At 43.6% G+C, this 16,580-nt stretch overlaps 1 protein-coding gene across 1 annotated transcript; it reads right to left on the bottom strand.

Annotated features, from left to right (window-relative positions):
* Positions 1-775: 775 nt before the first annotated feature.
* On the bottom strand, positions 776-15,363 carry LOC146222224 (uncharacterized). Its single transcript, XM_084692131.1, has 14 exons — positions 15,168-15,363; positions 14,150-14,978; positions 12,959-13,717; positions 11,768-12,526; positions 10,577-11,335; positions 8,195-10,144; positions 7,004-7,762; positions 5,660-6,571; positions 4,838-5,443; positions 3,863-4,621; positions 2,491-3,646; positions 2,318-2,382; positions 1,780-1,925; positions 776-1,114 (listed from the first exon to the last, which is right to left on the bottom strand). The coding sequence occupies exons 1-14, from the start codon at positions 15,361-15,363 to the stop codon at positions 1,002-1,004; spliced, it is 9,768 nt and encodes a 3,255-aa protein (XP_084548257.1). The 3' UTR covers positions 776-1,001.
* Between the last annotated feature and the right edge of the window lie 1,217 nt (positions 15,364-16,580).

Genomic DNA, 16,580 nt, shown 5'->3' with positions numbered 1-16,580 from the left:
GCATAAAATATAATAAAAATGATAATAAATTCAGTTCTTTGTTCTCTACCCCCTCAACAAGTCTCATAGATTGTATTTTAGTCTAGTCAGTTAACAAAAGAAAATGGTTTTGATCCATGGAATTTAGGGTTGATTTGCTGCCGCTGGTTTTTCTCTCCTTCTCTTCAACATAATGAATCATGCATGTTACATAAGGACTCCTGGTCCATCTTACATTTGCTCAACTGTTGTTGTCGATACATGAATTTGTAACCCCTACGTAGCCCCTACACAAAATTTGAATGTACAAGTTCAAACATTTCTTGGTATTCTCCACGATCTATTCTAATAAAACCCTAAGTCAGACTTTTTGGAATTTAATATAGTTCAATATAGTTTTAACATATTCCTAACTATTCGCAAATTGCCTTACAATTAAATGTATTGCCAAATCATAGTCAAATGATGTAAAGTTTGACACTTCACATTAAGGTTAGATAATAGTTGTGTAGATTATCTGTAGGGACTACATTGTAGTTTTGTAGAAAATGCTACGTAGTTACACTTCAGCACAGTTTATCCGTACAAGTGAAACACACGAACGAAACTTGGCATGGGGAGATGTGACCAGGACTAGGCTATGTAAATGTTATCTTGTTTTTGTTAACACAAACTTAAAACTGTCCCTTTACAATATCCACTTACCCTCCCCCACACACCCCTCTCCCACACTTGCCTTCTAACTTTTGTAATAACCAATATCACAAACGTTTTACCATTTAACTATACTACTGCATATATTAAGATGTCGGTGAGACACACACACAGATTCCTGGAACTATAGATAGTGTGCAGTGCCAATGAAGAAGTAGGTGACACACAGATATTCCTAAAATTATAGGTAGGTCACGGTGTCCATAATGCAGACGTGTGTTTATTAGTTCCACTTGTGTCTTGATGATTGTCTTTCACGGTGTCATTAGTGTTGTTGCATTCACCTGTGTCTTGCTTGGTTCGGTGTATTAAGTCCATGTCATTTGTTCAGTCTTGGTCCGTCGTTGTTTCATGTAGCGTGTTTCTTGGAGCCTATCCCTGTTGTTTCTACGTTGTCGGTCTCCATGCATTTGGGTCCTCCCTCCACAACTGTTACATAGATAGTACAGTGCCTGTGATGAGCTCGTAAAGACAGTTTTTCTCTATGGCATTGGTACCGACATTTGTCAGATCACATCTTATATGTGAAGAGGTCTGTCCTTAAGCATTGATCAGTTAACAATAATTAAAGATTACAGCTAATTACTTAATTACTTTTATACTGTTTGTAATGCTCTGAATATAATAAACAATGTTTGAACTATACCCTGCTGTATTAGCTCATGAGAACATGGAACGTCAGGGTCATTTCTAGGAGCCCTATCTAAAGCCTAAACAAAAGCTATCTAGTATGCGGCGTCCTCTTTCTGTGCTTGCAAAGGCAATGTTGATTGTCATCCCCTGATGTTTCTTGTGAGAGTAAAACAACATATGTCTGATATTATTAACTGCCCTTCATTCCTGTATTCACTGTCCAGTCCTCTGAGATTCTCAACTTGAGTGTATCAGACAATTGCACCATATAGATCAATAATAAATACGTTGATTTTGTCTTGAACATGTACTTGGCGATTCACTTCATTGACTTGGTACTTTCACAGCAATTGGGTACTATCTAATACGTCTTCATATGCCACAAAAATGTATGTTAAGTAGTAACAAGGTAATAAGTGCAACCTTAATGTAGTGTTTTGTCCCAGAACTTACATGCAATTATACTGCTTGGGATAATATTCAGAGAGATATTTCCCATTTGGAATATCTCCGTCAAGTCTCTGACAGCTGTGCAGTTGCTTGGAACTGCACTCTGATACTTGAATGTGAGGGTCATATCCACACCAACAGATTCATTCCTGTTCAGAAATAGGTTTTGTACTGACATTAGATCCAGGTGCTTGTAATAAGTGTTAGTTAATAGGTGAAAAGGACCACACAAAATGCCTCTAAACATGAATATGAATGAGACTACATAGGTGTTAATAATATTAGTTAGGATTAGGAAGAGGATTAGAAATATCATTATTGTAAAATGTGATAAGCGAAAATGAAAATGGACCTTGTAAGATGCATGTCAATTTTAACATGAGTTAATAAGTCCTACTATAACTCAACATCAAATACATCAACTTAATAAAAACTTACTGAGGGCTCATTACCTATTAACATTATAGATAATAGATACTCTACAAAGATAACTTGCGTGAGACAGTTTATTGTTAATTAACTTTCCTGAAAAGACACTTACCAGAAATGGTTCACTTTGCAATTGATAAATGTGCTTGGATACTTTATCCTGAAAGCAAGGCTGACCTGCAGGCACAAGTGTTACATCATTCAGTTAGACAGAAACTGTACCCAATATAATAATGACGAGTTATGCGTAGGTACATAGGATGGATGTACATAAAAATGAAATACCTCATCTGATACATTTCTGGCCAACCTATTGTGCTCTTCAGTGTTGATATCCAAGTAGGCTGAAGAGAATTCTTCTTGTATTCGCATCCGCAATTCTAATGTTCCTTTTGAAGGGATTGCTGTACTGGGTGTCGATTCTCTGTTATCAGTATTTGAAGTGATAGCATTAGCTTTTGATACAGTTATGCGAACAACTGTTGGATGTGAAAATACTATGGGCCTAAACAAAACAAACTTGGGTGTGTGTTGAAAGAAGACAATCGTTTCTTTTGTCTGTGGATCTAAGAAAGGGTTTGTGAAAGCGGACGAATCTGAGGCAAGCTTAATTGTGGTTGAACTTTTGGTTAAAATTTCCTCAGTGATCAAATTTGATAACTTTTCATTCTCATTAGTACTTGCAGACGGAGATGGAAATAAATTGTCCATGGATGTAAATAATGTCGCTACCATTGTATCTGTAAGCGTTGACGATGGTGAGATCAATGGTGATGTTGATTGTGAGGGTTGGGGCATGATGGATTCTTCTGTTTGTGCAGTTGAGGTTGAGTTCATGTATACCAAGGTTGTTGGTTGTGAGGATTGGGTGGAGACTGTGGAGGTTGTAGAATGTAGCGGAAACGTTAAGGGTGAGAGCTGGGTTGGGGTCGATAGTTCTGTATATGTAGCTGATGTTGAAGTAGAATTAGATGATTTGGTGAATGGTGTTTGGGAGGAGATGGATTGATCTGTTGAAGTTGAGGAGGAGTTTGGTGATGTTGTTTGTGAGTTTTGGATAGAGACAAACTGTTCTGTTGATGTATTTGATGACGAGTTTAAGGATGAAAGTGAGGTTTCTTGCATGGGTTTGGCAGACACAGAGGGTTCTGTTGGTGTGATTGATGTTGGCATAGAGTTTTGGGTAAAAATTGATGGATTTGCTGATTTAGGTGATGTTGGTGTAGAGATAAATGATAAGGCAGATGTTGGTTTTGATGGTTGCGTGGACACAAATGGTTCCGTAGATGTTGTAGGTGTTAAGTTGAGCAGGGTTGCAGGGTTGGATTGCAGGCTTGGCTGTTGTGAGTTTTGGGTGGACACAGAGGTGTTATTTGTCACGGTAGAGTATAGGAGAGTTTTTGTTTGAGGGGTTTTGGCAGAATCAGATGGTTCAGTTGATGTTTTAGAAGACTGCGGGGAAGTTAGGTGTGAGGGCAGGGTTGAGATGGATGGTTCTGTAGGTGTTGTTGGTGTTAAGTTGAGCAGGGTTGCAGGGTTGGATTGCAGGCTTGGCTGTTGTGAGGGTTTGGTGGACACAGAGGTGTTTGTTGTCACGGTAGAGTATAGAAGAGGTTTTGTTTCAGGGGTTTTGGCGGAGTCAGACGGTTCTGTTGATGTTGTAGAAGACTGCGTGGAAGTTAGGTGGGTGGGCCGCATTGAGATGGATGGTTCTGTTATTGCTGGTCCTGAGTTTATTGTTAAGGGCGTGCTTGGTTGTGAGGTTTGGGGGAAGACAGATTGTTCTGCTGATCCAGTTGATGTTGAGTCAATATATAGCAAGGGTGTTGGTTGTGAGGATTGGGTGGAGACTGGGGAAGTTGGAGGATGTAGTGGTGATGTTAGGGGTGAGAGCTGGGATGAGGTGGATAGTTCTGTAAATGTAGCTGATGTTGGTGTAGAGCTAAACAGTTCGGTGGATGTTGTTTGATTGAAGATTAATTGTTCTGTTGAAGTCGAGGAGGAGTTTGATGATGTCACGTGTGAGGTTTGGATGGAGGCAAACTGTTCTGTTGATGTATTTGATGTTGAGTTTAAGGATGAAAGTGAGGTTTCTTGTGTCGGTTTGGCAGAGACGGTGGATTCTGTCGGTGTGGTTGATGTTGGCATCGCGTTTTGGGTGATAATTGATGGATTTGCTGATTTAGGTGATGTTGGTGTAGAGATAAATGATAAGGCAGATGTTGGTTTTGATGGTTGCGTGGAGACAAATGGTTCCGTAGATGTTGTAGGTGTTAAGTTGAGCGGGGTTGCAGGGTTGGATTGCAGGCTTGGCTGTTGTGAGTTTTGGGTGGACACAGAGGTGTTATTTGTCACGGTAGAGTATAAGAGAGTTTTTGTTTGAGGGGTTTTGGCAGAATCAGATGGTTCAGTTGATGTTTTAGAAGACTGCGGGGAAGTTAGGTGTGAGGGCAGGGTTGAGATGGATGGTTGTGTAGGTGTTGTTGGTGTTAAGTTGAGCAGGGTTGCAGGGTTGGATTGCAGGCTTGGCTGTTGTGAGGGTTTGGTGGACACAGAGGTGTTTGTTGTCACGGTAGAGTATAGAAGAGGTTTTGTTTCAGGGGTTTTGGCGGAGTCAGACGGTTCTGTTGATGTTGTAGAAGACTGCGTGGAAGTTAGGTGGGTGGGCCGCATTGAGATGGATGGTTCTGTTATTGCTGGTCCTGAGTTTATTGTTAAGGGCGTGCTTGGTTGTGAGGTTTGGGGGAAGACAGATTGTTCTGCTGATCCAGTTGATGTTGAGTCAATATATAGCAAGGGTGTTGGTTGTGAGGATTGGGTGGAGACTGTGGAAGTTGGAGGATGTAGTGGTGATGTTAGGGGTGAGAGCTGGGATGAGGTGGATAGTTCTGTAAATGTAGCTGATGTTGGTGTAGAGCTAAACAGTTCGGTGGATGTTGTTTGATTGAATATTAATTGTTCTGTTGAAGTCGAGGAGGAGTTTGATGATGTCACGTGTGAGGTTTGGATGGAGGCAAACTGTTCTGTTGATGTATTTGATGTTGAGTTTAAGGATGAAAGTGAGGTTTCTTGTGTCGGTTTGGCAGAGACAGTGGATTCTGTCGGTGTGGTTGATGTTGGCATCGCGTTTTGGGTGATAATTGATGGATTTGCTGATTTAGGTGATGTTGGTGTAGAGATAAATGATAAGGCAGATGTTGGTTTTGATGGTTGCGTGGAGACAAATGGTTCCGTAGATGTTGTAGGTGTTAAGTTGAGCGGGGTTGCAGGGTTGGATTGCAGGCTTGGCTGTTGTGAGTTTTGGGTGGACACAGAGGTGTTTGTTGTCACGGTAGAGTATAGAAGAGGTTCTGTTTCAGGGGTTTTGGCAGAATCAGATGGTTCAGTTGATGTTTTAGAAGACCGCGGGGAAGTTAGGTGTAAGGGCAGGGTTGAGATGGATGGTTCTGTAGATGTTGTTGGTGATAAGTTGAGCAGGGTTGCAGGGTTGGATTGCAGGCTTGGCTGTTGTGAGGGTTTGGTGGACACAGAGGTGTTTGTTGTCACGGTAGAGTATAGAAGAGGTTTTGTTTCAGGGGTTTTGGCGGAGTCAGACGGTTCTGTTGATGTTGTAGAAGACTGCGTGGAAGTTAGGTGGGAGGGCTGCATTGAGATGGATGGATCTGTTATTGCTGGTCCTGAGTTTATTGTTAAGGGTATGCTTTGTTGTGAGGTTTGGGGGATGACAGATTGTTCTGCTGTTCCAGTTGATGTTGAGTCAATATATAGCAAGGGTGTTGGTTGTGAGGATTGGGTGGAGACTGGGGAAGTTGGAGGATGTAGTGGTGATGTTAGGGGTGAGAGCTGGGTTGAGGTGGATAGTTCTGTAAATGTAGCTGATGTTGGTGTAGAGCTAGACGGTTTGGTGGATGGTGTTTGATTGAAAATTAATTTTTCTTTTGAAGTTGAGGAGGAGTTTGGTGATGTCATGTGTGAGGTTTGGATGGAGACAAACTGTTTTATTGATGTATTTGATGTTGAGTTTAAGGATGAAAGTGAGGTTTCTTGTGTCGGTTTGGAAGAGACAGTGGATTCTGTCGGTGTGGTTGATGTTGGCATCGCGTTTTGGGTGATAATTGATGGATTTGCTGATTTAGGTGATGTTGTTGTAAAGATAAATGAAGAGGCAGATGTTGGTTTGGATGGTTGCGTGGAGACAGATGGTTCAGTAGACGTTGTTGGTGTTAAGTTGAGCAGGGTTGCAGGGTTGGATTGCAGGCTTGGCTGTTGTGAGGGTTGGGTGGACACAGAGGTGTTTGTTGTCACGGTAGAATATAGAAGAGGTTCTGTTTCAGGGGTTTTGGCAGAATCAGATGGTTCAGTTGATGTTTTAGAAGACCGCGGGGAAGTTAGGTGTGAGGGCAGGGTTGAGATGGATGGTTCTGTAGATGTTGTTGGTGATAAGTTGAGCAGGGTTGCAGGGTTGGATTGCAGGCTTGGCTGTTGTGAGGGTTGGGTGGACACAGAGGTGTTTGTTGTCACGGTAGAGTATAGAAGAGGTTCTGTTTCAGGGGTTTTGGCAGAATCAGATGGTTCAGTTGATGTTTTAGAAGACCGCGGGGAAGTTAGGTGTGAGGGCAGGGTTGAGATGGATGGTTCTGTAGATGTTGTTGGTGATAAGTTGAGCAGGGTTGCAGGGTTGGATTGCAGGCTTGGCTGTTGTGAGGGTTTGGTGGACACAGAGGTGTTTGTTGTCACGGTAGAGAATAGAAGAGGTTTTGTTTCAGGGGTTTTGGCGGAGTCAGACGGTTCTGTTGATGTTGTAGAAGACTGCGTGGAAGTTAGGTGGGAGGGCTGCATTGAGATGGATGGATCTGTTATTGCTGGTCCTGAGTTTATTGTTAAGGGTATGCTTTGTTGTGAGGTTTGGGGGATGACAGATTGTTCTGCTGTTCCAGTTGATGTTGAGTCAATATATAGCAAGGGTGTTGGTTGTGAGGATTGGGTGGAGACTGGGGAAGTTGGAGGATGTAGTGGTGATGTTAGGGGTGAGAGCTGGGTTGAGGTGGATAGTTCTGTAAATGTAGCTGATGTTGGTGTAGAGCTAGACGGTTTGGTGGATGGTGTTTGATTGAAAATTAATTTTTCTTTTGAAGTTGAGGAGGAGTTTGGTGATGTCATGTGTGAGGTTTGGATGGAGACAAACTGTTTTATTGATGTATTTGATGTTGAGTTTAAGGATGAAAGTGAGGTTTCTTGTGTCGGTTTGGAAGAGACAGTGGATTCTGTCGGTGTGGTTGATGTTGGCATCGCGTTTTGGGTGATAATTGATGGATTTGCTGATTTAGGTGATGTTGTTGTAGAGATAAATGAAGAGGCAGATGTTGGTTTGGATGGTTGCGTGGAGACAGATGGTTCAGTAGACGTTGTTGGTGTTAAGTTGAGCAGGGTTGCAGGGTTGGATTGCAGGCTTGGCTGTTGTGAGGGTTGGGTGGACACAGAGGTGTTTGTTGTCACGGTAGAATATAGAAGAGGTTCTGTTTCAGGGGTTTTGGCAGAATCAGATGGTTCAGTTGATGTTTTAGAAGACCGCGGGGAAGTTAGGTGTGAGGGCAGGGTTGAGATGGATGGTTCTGTAGATGTTGTTGGTGATAAGTTGAGCAGGGTTGCAGGGTTGGATTGCAGGCTTGGCTGTTGTGAGGGTTGGGTGGACACAGAGGTGTTTGTTGTCACGGTAGAGTATAGAAGAGGTTCTGTTTCAGGGGTTTTGGCAGAATCAGATGGTTCAGTTGATGTTTTAGAAGACCGCGGGGAAGTTAGGTGTGAGGGCAGGGTTGAGATGGATGGTTCTGTAGATGTTGTTGGTGATAAGTTGAGCAGGGTTGCAGGGTTGGATTGCAGGCTTGGCTGTTGGGAGGGTTTGGTGGACACAGAGGTGTTTGTTGTCACGGTAGAGAATAGAAGAGGTTTTGTTTCAGGGGTTTTGGCGGAGTCAGACGGTTCTGTTGATGTTGTAGAAGACTGCGTGGAAGTTAGGTGGGAGGGCTGCATTGAGATGGATGGATCTGTTATTGCTGGTCCTGAGTTTATTGTTAAGGGTATGCTTTGTTGTGAGGTTTGGGGGATGACAGATTGTTCTGCTGTTCCAGTTGATGTTGAGTCAATATATAGCAAGGGTGTTGGTTGTGAGGATTGGGTGGAGACTGTGGAAGTTGGAGGATGTAGTGGTGATGTTAGGGGTGAGAGCTGGGTTGAGGTGGATAGTTCTGTAAATGTAGCTGATGTTGGTGTAGAGCTAGACGGTTTGGTGGATGGTGTTTGATTGAAAATTAATTTTTCTTTTGAAGTTGAGGAGGAGTTTGGTGATGTCATGTGTGAGGTTTGGATGGAGACAAACTGTTTTATTGATGTATTTGATGTTGAGTTTAAGGATGAAAGTGAGGTTTCTTGTGTCGGTTTGGAAGAGACAGTGGATTCTGTCGGTGTGGTTGATGTTGGCATCGCGTTTTGGGTGATAATTGATGGATTTGCTGATTTAGGTGATGTTGTTGTAGAGATAAATGAAGAGGCAGATGTTGGTTTGGATGGTTGCGTGGAGACAGATGGTTCAGTAGACGTTGTTGGTGTTAAGTTGAGCAGGGTTGCAGGGTTGGATTGCAGGCTTGGCTGTTGTGAGGGTTGGGTGGACACAGAGGTGTTTGTTGTCACGGTAGAATATAGAAGAGGTTCTGTTTCAGGGGTTTTGGCAGAATCAGATGGTTCAGTTGATGTTTTAGAAGACCGCGGGGAAGTTAGGTGTGAGGGCAGGGTTGAGATGGATGGTTCTGTAGATGTTGTTGGTGATAAGTTGAGCAGGGTTGCAGGGTTGGATTGCAGGCTTGGCTGTTGTGAGGGTTGGGTGGACACAGAGGTGTTTGTTGTCACGGTAGAGTATAGAAGAGGTTCTGTTTCAGGGGTTTTGGCAGAATCAGATGGTTCAGTTGATGTTTTAGAAGACCGCGGGGAAGTTAGGTGTGAGGGCAGGGTTGAGATGGATGGTTCTGTAGATGTTGTTGGTGATAAGTTGAGCAGGGTTGCAGGGTTGGATTGCAGGCTTGGCTGTTGTGAGGGTTTGGTGGACACAGAGGTGTTTGTTGTCACGGTAGAGAATAGAAGAGGTTTTGTTTCAGGGGTTTTGGCGGAGTCAGACGGTTCTGTTGATGTTGTAGAAGACTGCGTGGAAGTTAGGTGGGAGGGCTGCATTGAGATGGATGGATCTGTTATTGCTGGTCCTGAGTTTATTGTTAAGGGTATGCTTTGTTGTGAGGTTTGGGGGATGACAGATTGTTCTGCTGTTCCAGTTGATGTTGAGTCAATATATAGCAAGGGTGTTGGTTGTGAGGATTGGGTGGAGACTGGGGAAGTTGGAGGATGTAGTGGTGATGTTAGGGGTGAGAGCTGGGTTGAGGTGGATAGTTCTGTAAATGTAGCTGATGTTGGTGTAGAGCTAGACGGTTTGGTGGATGGTGTTTGATTGAAAATTAATTTTTCTTTTGAAGTTGAGGAGGAGTTTGGTGATGTCATGTGTGAGGTTTGGATGGAGACAAACTGTTTTATTGATGTATTTGATGTTGAGTTTAAGGATGAAAGTGAGGTTTCTTGTGTCGGTTTGGAAGAGACAGTGGATTCTGTCGGTGTGGTTGATGTTGGCATCGCGTTTTGGGTGATAATTGATGGATTTGCTGATTTAGGTGATGTTGTTGTAGAGATAAATGAAGAGGCAGATGTTGGTTTGGATGGTTGCGTGGAGACAGATGGTTCAGTAGACGTTGTTGGTGTTAAGTTGAGCAGGGTTGCAGGGTTGGATTGCAGGCTTGGCTGTTGTGAGGGTTGGGTGGACACAGAGGTGTTTGTTGTCACGGTAGAATATAGAAGAGGTTCTGTTTCAGGGGTTTTGGCAGAATCAGATGGTTCAGTTGATGTTTTAGAAGACCGCGGGGAAGTTAGGTGTGAGGGCAGGGTTGAGATGGATGGTTCTGTAGATGTTGTTGGTGATAAGTTGAGCAGGGTTGCAGGGTTGGATTGCAGGCTTGGCTGTTGTGAGGGTTGGGTGGACACAGAGGTGTTTGTTGTCACGGTAGAGTATAGAAGAGGTTCTGTTTCAGGGGTTTTGGCAGAATCAGATGGTTCAGTTGATGTTTTAGAAGACCGCGGGGAAGTTAGGTGTGAGGGCAGGGTTGAGATGGATGGTTCTGTAGATGTTGTTGGTGATAAGTTGAGCAGGGTTGCAGGGTTGGATTGCAGGCTTGGCTGTTGTGAGGGTTTGGTGGACACAGAGGTGTTTGTTGTCACGGTAGAGAATAGAAGAGGTTTTGTTTCAGGGGTTTTGGCGGAGTCAGACGGTTCTGTTGATGTTGTAGAAGACTGCTTGGAAGTTAGGTGGGAGGGCTGCATTGAGATGGATGGATCTGTTATTGCTGGTCCTGAGTTTATTGTTAAGGGTATGCTTTGTTGTGAGGTTTGGGGGATGACAGATTGTTCTGCTGTTCCAGTTGATGTTGAGTCAATATATAGCAAGGGTGTTGGTTGTGAGGATTGGGTGGAGACTGGGGAAGTTGGAGGATGTAGTGGTGATGTTAGGGGTGAGAGCTGGGTTGAGGTGGATAGTTCTGTAAATGTAGCTGATGTTGGTGTAGAGCTAGACGGTTTGGTGGATGGTGTTTGATTGAAAATTAATTTTTCTTTTGAAGTTGAGGAGGAGTTTGGTGATGTCATGTGTGAGGTTTGGATGGAGACAAACTGTTTTATTGATGTATTTGATGTTGAGTTTAAGGATGAAAGTGAGGTTTCTTGTGTCGGTTTGGAAGAGACAGTGGATTCTGTCGGTGTGGTTGATGTTGGCATCGCGTTTTGGGTGATAATTGATGGATTTGCTGATTTAGGTGATGTTGTTGTAGAGATAAATGAAGAGGCAGATGTTGGTTTGGATGGTTGCGTGGAGACAGATGGTTCAGTAGACGTTGTTGGTGTTAAGTTGAGCAGGGTTGCAGGGTTGGATTGCAGGCTTGGCTGTTGTGAGGGTTGGGTGGACACAGAGGTGTTTGTTGTCACGGTAGAATATAGAAGAGGTTCTGTTTCAGGGGTTTTGGCAGAATCAGATGGTTCAGTTGATGTTTTAGAAGACCGCGGGGAAGTTAGGTGTGAGGGCAGGGTTGAGATGGATGGTTCTGTAGATGTTGTTGGTGATAAGTTGAGCAGGGTTGCAGGGTTGGATTGCAGGCTTGGCTGTTGTGAGGGTTGGGTGGACACAGAGGTGTTTGTTGTCACGGTAGAGTATAGAAGAGGTTCTGTTTCAGGGGTTTTGGCAGAATCAGATGGTTCAGTTGATGTTTTAGAAGACCGCGGGGAAGTTAGGTGTGAGGGCAGGGTTGAGATGGATGGTTCTGTAGATGTTGTTGGTGATAAGTTGAGCAGGGTTGCAGGGTTGGATTGCAGGCTTGGCTGTTGTGAGGGTTTGGTGGACACAGAGGTGTTTGTTGTCACGGTAGAGTATAGAAGAGGTTTTGTTTCAGGGGTTTTGGCGGAGTCAGACGGTTCTGTTGATGTTGTAGAAGACTGCATGGAAGTTAGGTGGGAGGGCTGCATTGAGATGGATGGATCTGTTATTGCTGGTCCTGAGTTTATTGTTAAGGGTATGCTTTGTTGTGAGGTTTGGGGGATGACAGATTGTTCTGCTGTTCCAGTTAATGTTGAGTCAATATATAGCAAGGGTGTTGGTTGTGAGGATTGGGTGGAGACTGGGGAAGTTGGAGGATGTAGTGGTGATGTTAGGGGTGAGAGCTGGGTTGAGGTGGATAGTTCTGTAAATGTAGCTGATGTTGGTGTAGAGCTAGACGGTTTGGTGGATGGTGTTTGATTGAAAATTAATTTTTCTTTTGAAGTTGAGGAGGAGTTTGGTGATGTCATGTGTGAGGTTTGGATGGAGACAAACTGTTTTATTGATGTATTTGATGTTGAGTTTAAGGATGAAAGTGAGGTTTCTTGTGTCGGTTTGGAAGAGACAGTGGATTCTGTCGGTGTGGTTGATGTTGGCATCGCGTTTTGGGTGATAATTGATGGATTTGCTGATTTAGGTGATGTTGTTGTAGAGATAAATGAAGAGGCAGATGTTGGTTTGGATGGTTGCGTGGAGACAGATGGTTCAGTAGACGTTGTTGGTGTTAAGTTGAGCAGGGTTGCAGGGTTGGATTGCAGGCTTGGCTGTTGTGAGGGTTGGGTGGACACAGAGGTGTTTGTTGTCACGGTAGAATATAGAAGAGGTTCTGTTTCAGGGGTTTTGGCAGAATCAGATGGTTCAGTTGATGTTTTAGAAGACCGCGGGGAAGTTAGGTGTGAGGGCAGGGTTGAGATGGATGGTTCTGTAGATGTTGTTGGTGATAAGTTGAGCAGGGTTGCAGGGTTGGATTGCAGGCTTGGCTGTTGTGAGGGTTGGGTGGACACAGAGGTGTTTGTTGTCACGGTAGAGTATAGAAGAGGTTCTGTTTCAGGGGTTTTGGCAGAATCAGATGGTTCAGTTGATGTTTTAGAAGACCGCGGGGAAGTTAGGTGTGAGGGCAGGGTTGAGATGGATGGTTCTGTAGATGTTGTTGGTGATAAGTTGAGCAGGGTTGCAGGGTTGGATTGCAGGCTTGGCTGTTGTGAGGGTTTGGTGGACACAGAGGTGTTTGTTGTCACGGTAGAGTATAGAAGAGGTTTTGTTTCAGGGGTTTTGGCGGAGTCAGACGGTTCTGTTGATGTTGTAGAAGACTGCATGGAAGTTAGGTGGGAGGGCTGCATTGAGATGGATGGATCTGTTATTGCTGGTCCTGAGTTTATTGTTAAGGGTATGCTTTGTTGTGAGGTTTGGGGGATGACAGATTGTTCTGCTGTTCCAGTTGATGTTGAGTCAATATATAGCAAGGGTGTTGGTTGTGAGGATTGGGTGGAGACTGGGGAAGTTGGAGGATGTAGTGGTGATGTTAGGGGTGAGAGCTGGGTTGAGGTGGATAGTTCTGTAAATGTAGCTGATGTTGGTGTAGAGCTAGACGGTTTGGTGGATGGTGTTTGATTGAAAATTAATTTTTCTTTTGAAGTTGAGGAGGAGTTTGGTGATGTCATGTGTGAGGTTTGGATGGAGACAAACTGTTTTATTGATGTATTTGATGTTGAGTTTAAGGATGAAAGTGAGGTTTCTTGTGTCGGTTTGGAAGAGACAGTGGATTCTGTCGGTGTGGTTGATGTTGGCATCGCGTTTTGGGTGATAATTGATGGATTTGCTGATTTAGGTGATGTTGTTGTAGAGATAAATGAAGAGGCAGATGTTGGTTTGGATGGTTGCGTGGAGACAGATGGTTCAGTAGACGTTGTTGGTGTTAAGTTGAGCAGGGTTGCAGGGTTGGATTGCAGGCTTGGCTGTTGTGAGGGTTGGGTGGACACAGAGGTGTTTGTTGTCACGGTAGAATATAGAAGAGGTTCTGTTTCAGGGGTTTTGGCAGAATCAGATGGTTCAGTTGATGTTTTAGAAGACCGCGGGGAAGTTAGGTGTGAGGGCAGGGTTGAGATGGATGGTTCTGTAGATGTTGTTGGTGATAAGTTGAGCAGGGTTGCAGGGTTGGATTGCAGGCTTGGCTGTTGTGAGGGTTGGGTGGACACAGAGGTGTTTGTTGTCACGGTAGAGTATAGAAGAGGTTCTGTTTCAGGGGTTTTGGCAGAATCAGATGGTTCAGTTGATGTTTTAGAAGACCGCGGGGAAGTTAGGTGTGAGGGCAGGGTTGAGATGGATGGTTCTGTAGATGTTGTTGGTGATAAGTTGAGCAGGGTTGCAGGGTTGGATTGCAGGCTTGGCTGTTGTGAGGGTTTGGTGGACACAGAGGTGTTTGTTGTCACGGTAGAGTATAGAAGAGGTTTTGTTTCAGGGGTTTTGGCGGAGTCAGACGGTTCTGTTGATGTTGTAGAAGACTGCATGGAAGTTAGGTGGGAGGGCTGCATTGAGATGGATGGATCTGTTATTGCTGGTCCTGAGTTTATTGTTAAGGGTATGCTTTGTTGTGAGGTTTGGGGGATGACAGATTGTTCTGCTGTTCCAGTTGATGTTGAGTCAATATATAGCAAGGGTGTTGGTTGTGAGGATTGGGTGGAGACTGGGGAAGTTGGAGGATGTAGTGGTGATGTTAGGGGTGAGAGCTGGGTTGAGGTGGATAGTTCTGTAAATGTAGCTGATGTTGGTGTAGAGCTAGACGGTTTGGTGGATGGTGTTTGATTGAAAATTAATTTTTCTTTTGAAGTTGAGGAGGAGTTTGGTGATGTCATGTGTGAGGTTTGGATGGAGACAAACTGTTTTATTGATGTATTTGATGTTGAGTTTAAGGATGAAAGTGAGGTTTCTTGTGTCGGTTTGGAAGAGACAGTGGATTCTGTCGGTGTGGTTGATGTTGGCATCGCGTTTTGGGTGATAATTGATGGATTTGCTGATTTAGGTGATGTTGTTGTAGAGATAAATGAAGAGGCAGATGTTGGTTTGGATGGTTGCGTGGAGACAGATGGTTCAGTAGACGTTGTTGGTGTTAAGTTGAGCAGGGTTGCAGGGTTGGATTGCAGGCTTGGCTGTTGTGAGGGTTGGGTGGACACAGAGGTGTTTGTTGTCACAGTAGAGTATAGAAGAGGTTTTGTTTGAGGGGTTTTGGCGGAGTCAGATGGTTCAGTTGATGTTGTAGAAGACTGCGGGGATGTTAGGTGTAAGGGCAGGGTTGAGATGGATGGCTCTGTTGATGATGGTGTTGTTGGTGTCGAGCTAGATAATACAGGTGATGTTAGTTGTGAGTGTTGAATGGTGGTGGGCTTTTGTGTTGATGTGGTTGATGCTGAGTTTAGGGATGATAAGGACATGTTTTGTAATTGTTGGGTTGATGTGGCAGGTTCTGTTGATGTAGTTTTGTTCACATCGTTGTGTTGTTCTGTTGTTGGTTCTGATGTTAATGCTAAGGATGATGTTGTTCTCAAGGTTTGTGTGAAAACTGATTGTCTTGTGAATGCAGTTGATGTTAAGTTAAAGTTTAGCAAAGGGTTTGGTTGTAAGGATTGGGTGGAGATTGTTGAGGTTGTAGAAGATATAGCGGAAGATAGGGGTGAGTGCTGAGCTGAGATGGATGGGTTTGTGGACATATTTGATGTTGGGTTCATGGACAGCTGGGATGTTTGGTGGGAGGTTTGGGTGGAGAGGGTTGATTCTGTTGATGTAGTTGGTGTGGGTGCAGAGTTAAATGCAAGATTGTAAGTTTGGATTGAGATGGATGGCTCTGTTGATGAACGTGATGTAGATGAAGTGTCATAAACAATCAGACTTGTTGGTTGAGAAGGTTGGGTGTAAACAGATGTTTCTATTGATGTTGTAGAAGGTAGTGATGAAGTTGGAGGTGAGGGCAGGGCTAAGATGGATGGTTCTCTGGATGTTGCCGTAGAGCTAGTTGGTGTCGGCAAAGTTAGTTGAGAGCGTTGAGCGGACATGTTTTCTGTTGATGTAGTTGTAGTTGAGTTATAGAATTGTGGTTGGGAGTGTTGGGGGGAGATGGTTGCTTCTGTGGATATCACAGAGGAAGGCTGGGATAGTGTTTGCATGGCAGCTGTGGGAGAAGGACAGGGTGGGGGATAGCTGTTACAACAACTAATACACTTGGTAACAGTTAACCATACATTAGATAGTTGTTACTATTGTGGTTATATAGTAACACTTGAAGAATGAGTGCAAAATTCAGATGTGACTGAACCTAGTCATTTGACTACTTTCAATGAACAGGGTTAAGTACGCATTACATTTTCTTCAACTTCCTGCATTCTCACAGAAACAGCACTCTACCATGACTGACTGACTCTCAATAATTTTATTTTTGGCATCAGAATCAGAAACCGGTACGTTTTCATATACAATGAATTTGCTTTGGTGATGTTGGTGCAGACAGTAAACACTAATAAAATAAAAAAAGATAAAAACATCAAGGCATCAAGCTATTTTAAGGGGGCAGCACAGGAAAACATTTGGGCTCTCCTCAAATGTATGTATATTGGGGGTTGACCAAAACATTGAGTATAGCAGTTTACAGACTAATTGTAATGGATAAAAGTCTCCAAACACATTCATTTGTTCGAGAGGCAGCTACCCAAGAGACCTCATATTTCTTATTGATGCTGAAGCAGGACTTCCTGGTCAATAAATGGGCAATGTGCACAATCCATTAAATGAAAGTGTTTCATAATTTGAAAGGAATCTGACTTGGCTTTTTTTGAGACTCACACATTCCTGAAACAGTTTTAGATAGATTTAGATTTTTGGAATATCTGACTAACCCCGCAATATAAAATAACAATCACCTCAATATAATAGT

This window comes from Hypomesus nipponensis, chromosome 25 (genome assembly GCF_054491055.1).
Source record: "Hypomesus nipponensis isolate SF chromosome 25, ASM5449105v1, whole genome shotgun sequence".
Lineage (NCBI taxonomy): Eukaryota > Metazoa > Chordata > Actinopteri > Osmeriformes > Osmeridae > Hypomesus > Hypomesus nipponensis.
Note: the sequence above shows the minus strand (reverse complement) of the source record. Positions and strands in the feature narration are given on the sequence as shown.

Coding starts and splice junctions, on each gene's coding strand:
- LOC146222224 (XM_084692131.1), bottom strand. CDS start 15,363: ATGTCCACAAACCCATCCATCTCAGCTCAGCACTCACCCCTATCTTCC. Junction 10,145..10,576: donor TCCAAGCAGTCTTCTACAAC/ATCAACAGAACC, acceptor GTCTTCTAAAAC/ATCAACTGAACCATCTGATT. Junction 1,115..1,779: donor CCCAAGCAGTATAATTGCAT/GTAAGTTCTGGG, acceptor ACAGTTGTGGAG/GGAGGACCCAAATGCATGGA.